This window comes from Cicer arietinum, chromosome 7 (genome assembly GCF_000331145.2).
Source record: "Cicer arietinum cultivar CDC Frontier isolate Library 1 chromosome 7, Cicar.CDCFrontier_v2.0, whole genome shotgun sequence".
Taxonomy (NCBI): Eukaryota; Viridiplantae; Streptophyta; class Magnoliopsida; order Fabales; family Fabaceae; genus Cicer; species Cicer arietinum.
In genome coordinates, this window is record NC_021166.2 from 23,332,192 (window position 1) to 23,339,092 (window position 6,901).

Below are 6,901 nucleotides of genomic sequence, written 5' to 3' on the forward strand. Positions count from 1 at the left end.
AAAGCTGATTTTAAATCAGTCTGTCCTTTGTGGCGGCCTAAGCTCTCACAAAGGCAGACTTTTGTGGCTGCAAAAGCCCTCACAAATGCCTGTCTTTTTTGGCTGCAAAAGCCCTCACAAATGCCAACCTGTTTCAGGCAATTTGTGGCTGCAAAAGCCCTCACAAAATTTTGTGACCAGCTTCTTTGTGGCTGCCGAAAGCCCTCACAAAATCCACCTTTGTGGCTGATTATACCCCTTTGTGAGGGTAAAAGCCCTCACAAAATGCTTGTGGAGTTTAAACCTCATCTCTTTGTGAAGTTTAAAACTCATCTATATATGAGGTATAAGACCCATCCGTGTGAAGTTTAAACCTCATCTCTGTGTGAAGTTTAATACTCATCCATGTTGAGTTTAAACCTCATCTCTTTGTGAAGTTTAATACTCATCTATATGTGGGGTACAAGACCCATCCTTGTGGAGTTTAAATCTATCTCTTTGTGAAGTTTAATACTCATCCATGTGGAGTTAATTAAACCTCATATCTTTGTGAAGTTTAATACTCATCTCCAACAAACACAATCAAAATCATTCATATTTTTAATAATCATATTCGTAAAATCATATTTATAATATAATATTTCATTTGAATATATAATAACAACAATCATTCAAGAAGATATAATAAAACAATCTTTTAAAGAATATTTATATCTCAAACACACACAATTCAAATAATTCATGTTTTTAACAACCATATTCGTAAAATCATATTTATAATATAATATTTCATTTGAATATATAATAACAACAATTATTCAAGAAAATATAATAAAATAATCTTTTTAAGGAGTATATATTCAAACAATCATAAAAACAATGATTTAACAAATAATAATAAATAAATCAATTTATAATCTATTATTACAATTCATAAAATCTCAATTTTAATAGAGTTAGGTTCTTGACAAAAATATATTTTTATAAGAAAATACTAATCAAAATATCTAACTCTTTTTCCATTCTAAATTTCCAAAATATTTTTATTTTCTTCATTGTATCTATTTATAATTAAATATATATAAGATAGTTTGACTAGGTATCCTATATTTGCCCCTCTAAATTCTTGGTGGTTACAAATAAAACGAATACATCTTGAATTCATATAGGAGTGTGTGTTTGGTTTTGTTTGACTCCTTAATAATAGAAATAATAGACAATTAGATAACAGAAGTTTGTTACAATAGTTTGTTATTATCTATTTCACATAAACCTTTAACAAACAAAACAAACTTCCTATTATTACATTATCAAACAAACAACAACTTACTAATGTTATCTTATTTTAAACAAATTAGTTGTTGATATAACAATAATAATAATAATAATAATAATAATAATAATAATAATAATAATAATAATAATAATAATAATAATAATAATAATAATAATAATAATATAATCATAATAGTCTATAAATTAGAATATTTTAAAATTTTAATTATTTTTAATCCTTTGATTTAGGATATTACATTTAAAAACTTGCAAGATAGACAATGTGCTGTATTATTTATTTTTTAATAAATGCTAAATTATAACCAATTTCATCCTAATTTGATGTTAACTTTTATTTATAAATATAAATTAATATATATAGTTGTTTAAAAATTAAATAGATGTTAATAATAAAATGAATAAATATAATATAATTGGATTATTTTCGGATAACTCATATAGTCGAAGCATAAGGTTGATCCTAAAGACTATGGCTAAATATGAGGGCTAAATACGAGGGATGAAGTTGAGATAAAATAGGATAAAATTGGTTATAAAATAGGATGAAGTTGCTGATTTTTTATTATATATTATAATAAGTTTTTTTTAGCACATTTATCAATTGCATTAAAAAATATTTTTTTCTTTATTTAAGATATTTTATTTAATTTTATTAATATAATATGATTTTTTATCAATTTAATATTTATTTATTAATTACAAAAAAATTATAATATAAATGTTACATTCCTATTTTACGTTATTTTGAAAGTAAAAATATAAAAAATTTAAAGTAAGATTATTAAAAAAAAGTTTAAAAAAATATAGTTGAAATAGAAAATCTTTCGACTCGATTAAATAGGTAACAATGTTGACTTGCAGCTGACCTGGTGTGCATTGAAAAGACCCATTTAATAATTTAGTTTTAAATTTGATAAAGTATTGTATAGGCGCTCAATCCCACCACAATTCAAAAAAGATATAAATACACGAGAATTCAATAATTAAACCCAGTAAAATATTAATAACAGAATCTGCGTTCTTCCCATGTTGTAGTAGCATTCAACTCAACCCTCCAAGTTCAAGGTTTTTCTTTTTCGTTTTTTCTGTTATTTTCTTACTTTCAAATATTTATAAATCCCTAATTAGTTACCATCACATTAAGTTCCATTTGTTGTTTTCAGATATTTCATAGCTTTCTAATTAGATTTTGTTCTCTCTCTTTTTTTTTTATCTATTAGGTATAAGAAATTCACAAGAATCAAATTGTTTAAATCTTGAACCAAAACCGCAATTGATATAGTTTTGGGATTCAATTGGTTGAATTGTGTTGATCTTCTTGGCTATGGATGAAATGGTTTGTAGTACTAGTTGTAGTTCTGAGTGGAGTAGAGAGGAAGATATAGCATTTGAAAATGCATTGGCAATTTATCCAGAAAATGATGTCAATCGATGGGAGAAAATTGCAGCCGATGTTCCAGGGAAAACTTTACAAGAGATTAAATATCACTATGAGGTTTTGGTTTATGATATTAACCTCATTGAATCTGGTTTTGTCATTCTGCCGTGTTATAAGCTTTTTCCAGAGAGGTCCAAGAATCCTGCTGCTGGCAAAAAAGAATCTAAGGGTTCAAAATATGATCATGAACGACGCAAGGGTATTCCTTGGACAGAAGAGGAACACAAGTAAGTTCATCTTTGCTTTTGTCTTTTGAGATTAAATGATTAAATGATTATAGTAAATATTATAGGGTAGACTGGTATAGCTTAATTTTAGTTTGATTTTATTTCTGTTTCAAGTTTTTATTTATTGATTTAACCATATATATTATTGAGGTCTTTTTGGAGTAGTATTATTAAACAGCGTCTATAACAGCGCTATAGTGTAGTAGAATAGGAAAAATATCGCTAGTGTTTGGTGATACGCTATTTAGTACTGAATTGTTGTCAATAGCAGCGCTGTAGCACTATTGTGTTGCAAAATTCGAACAAATTGTTATTTTCTGTGATCACTTGTTAACAACATTGATTTGGAGTTTTTATGTGATTTTAGGCTCTATATTCTATGCAATCTGAGTTTACTTTGGTGTTTATTCCTAATATTTAGAACAAGATCCTAGAATGATGCCGGTTAGATATTCTATTAATCATGTACACGATAGAATTTAATGTGCCTCGTGTAGACTTTGTACCATTGCTGTTAGTGCAATGCACTTGAAAGATTTTGTTTGATGCTTGGATCTTCATTTTAGCAATTAATTATCTTTTCGTTCGTACTACACCAAAAATGAGTATATATAGGGCCCATTTTACAGCGCTATGTTGTTTCATATATTAAAAAATCCGTAGGGTTAATTTTGAATATGATTTTACACAAGTCTCCATTTTTTACTGTGGATCTTAGTATAAAAACTTTTCTAACGTTGGACTGTTTGTACTGGGAAATTCGAAAAATAAGGATTGTGATTGGTTACATTTAACATATGCTAAATGGAGAAGTTTTGGACTAGTTTGGAAGTTAGGTTACTGATTAGTGGTTGTATATGTGGATTTTACAATTTTATGGTTATTGCTGTCTATATAATGGATACTTTTAATTTTTGTTTTGTGACACGCTTTCACATACTAAGCTTTCTTTTATATTTATTATTATTATTATTATTATTGTTGTTGTTGTTGTTTCTAAGTATTTTCAAATTGGTTGAACAGGTTATTTATTGAAGGCTTACATAAGTATGGACAGGGCAACTGGCGAGGTATATCAAGGAACTATGTGGTGACGAGAACACCTACACAAGTAGCAAGCCATGCTCAGAAATACTATCTTCGTTTGAAGTCAATGAATGAGACGAAAAAAAGAAGGCGATCCAGCATACACGATATCACCCATGTGCAAAACGGAGAAATTTCAGCACCTCAAGGACCAACTATCGGTCAAGCAAGCGATTCTCCAGCCACTTCAACCCAAACTGCTGAAATATATGCTGCTCCTGTGATCGGACAACCAATGGGAGGACCCATTGTATATGCAATTGGCACCCCAGTGAATCCTATAGAAGGACCTCCTGTATCTGCAATTGGCACCCCGGTGAATCTTCCTGCTCCTGGACACATGAGCAATTTGCACCCCATTGAATATTCCTGGACAGATGACTTATGCGTTTGGGCCGGTTCCGGGACAGTTATTCCAGTTGAACCAAGGAACTTGGGTCCTATGCCATATCCCATGCAACATCCATATACTCACTCATGAAGTGCTGATCAGAGGAATAGGGTACATAGATACAGGCATACAGCAGATTAGAGGAATACTGTACATATATATAGGCATTAGCTTATAATTTTTGTATATTCCCTCATAGTTTTTTTTAAGGGTATATATTCATACACTTTTATGCCCAATCAATTATATTTCCAATAAGGCATTGGATATTTGATATCCTTGGCATAGGACAACATTACATTATAGATTCTTGTAGACTGTCATTCTAAATGGCTCGTGACGTACATAAATTGTTTATATGGCTTTAAATTTTTTAAGTCATTATTTTTATTATTATTATTATTACGTTAAATCAACCGTTTAACCGTGTTAAGTTTTTACTAACTTATTTGGATGCATCAGAAGAACTATTGAGTAAGTAATTTGGTCCCTATATGGTTTAAATGTATATAGTAGTGATATATTTGCGAGTGACACTCACTATAAAAAAAAGTACCTATTGTGACAGTCAATTTTTTGTGACATATTTTTATCTGTCACTAAAACTATGTTTTAACTACAATTACCGTGTCACTGTTTCTAAAAAATATTATATTATTTTGTAAAAAAAATTAAATGAAGAAAAACCTTCAAAAGTAGAAAATGTGTTCCCTTACTTCCTTAGAAATTTTCTACATTCATTTTCTACTTCGGATTCTATATTCATTTTCTACTTGGAATTCACCCTAAGAAGGAAGTAAGGCAACTAGTTGGGATTCATTTTCTACTTTCTACATTCCAATTCATTTTCTTTTGCCCGGTTAGGGTGAATTCATTTTTTCATTTTTCCTCTCATAAATCGATCTCTTCTCTGGTAACAAATTGATTTCCTTCGACTTTCCTTTTCGATTCGTATTATTCTTCAATCTTTTTGTTCGAATCTTTCCTTTTTGATTTTCTGCGATTCGTATTATTCTTCAATTTTTCCTTCTCGATTCGTATTATTCTTCAATATTTCCTTTTTGATTTTCTGCGATTGGATTTAGCACTTCTTCTCTCAAATGGAAAAATCGTTCCTCTTCTCTCAAATGGAAAAATCGTTCCTCTTCTCTCAAATCGTTCTTCTTCTCCTTTGGAATCGATTTTATTCATCCAATTTTGTTCAATTTCGTTTGTCGTCTCACAAAATCGTAAAAATTAAGTTTCAAATCGTTCTTCCATCCCAATCTCAAGTAAATTTCGTTCTTCCATCACAATTTCTTCGAAATCCATTTCACTGGATTATCAGGCTCTATAAATGAAACCTTTTATTCCATTGAATGATAGCTTTTATTCTTCCAGATTAATATTGCTCTATAAATTGTTCTATACATCTCTCCTATATATTTGAAAGAGAACACACTTGTATTATGTTGAGCCTCAAGGAGTAGAGTAGTAGCCTCAAGGAGTTGTGTCTTCTGAAGGTGAAAAACGTTCTTTTACACCAACGAAGAACTTCATATTATGTTATTTGAACTGACTTTCGCTTGTAGCCTAGCTCTGATTTTTGAAGACAGATTACTGGCGGTCAAAAATCTACTTCTTTTTATCGTCTTAAATGAATAGAAATGAATTTTTGAGACATATAGTTTGTTGGATTAGATTTTTTAGACTTATATTGCAGCAATATCAACTGCTATATTGATTTTCTCAGGTTTATCTTTACTCAAAGTTGGTGGAAGAATGGTTTATTCAACATGCTCAATGAATCCTATTGAGAATAAAGCTGTGGTTGCAGAGGTAATCTACTTTGAGTGCTATATAGTCTATACTTTTATGTAGTCTTGCTAGTCGCTGGGTTGACATAGAAAAGTGCTTTAGCATAGTAATTTGAAAACAATTAAGCAAGTATAGGCTTGCAAATTTCGGCCACAAAAAAACTGCAACACGTTTTTCTTGCATAATTTATTTTATTGTCGTCGTGTCTCAGCTTAGCCCCAAAATCAGTTCATTCCTATTTCACTGGCATAGCGTATGCCTAGCTCATGGTTACTAAGGTGAGGTGGTTGTTTGAATTGCAGCTATTTTGGGTTTATTCTCCTATTACCCCTGACTAGCCTTCTACCCTCACTCCCAACATTTTATTAATAGTATGAGTGCTAAGTGATAACTGTTCTGGTAGTAAATCAGTAGGAAATTGTGAGAACTTATGGTGGGGGAGAATACACCTGAAAAGAGTTTGAAAAGTTTTGTTGACCAAGGCATCCGATACGAGGTAACTGTTCCTTACACCGCTCAACATAATGGATTAGTAGACAAAAGAAATAAAATAGTCCTAGATATGGTTAGAAGCATATGATGAAACAAAGAAATGTGCCTCATTGGTTTTGGGGTAAGGCAGTAACCATTGCAGCCTATGTCCTAAATAGAAGTCCTACAAGAAGAATTAAGAAGGAAGTGTGGTCC

At 30.4% G+C, this 6,901-nt stretch overlaps 1 protein-coding gene across 1 annotated transcript; it reads left to right on the top strand.

Moving 5' to 3' along the window:
* The first annotated feature begins 2,203 nt into the window (after window positions 1–2,203).
* Window positions 2,204–4,833, top strand: LOC101499316 (transcription factor SRM1-like). The gene is made up of 3 exons (XM_004509798.4): window positions 2,204–2,340; window positions 2,496–2,940; window positions 3,964–4,833. The coding sequence occupies exons 2-3, from the start codon at window positions 2,600–2,602 to the stop codon at window positions 4,505–4,507; spliced, it is 885 nt and encodes a 294-aa protein (XP_004509855.1). The 5' UTR covers window positions 2,204–2,340; window positions 2,496–2,599; the 3' UTR covers window positions 4,508–4,833.
* The last annotated feature ends 2,068 nt before the right edge of the window (window positions 4,834–6,901 follow it).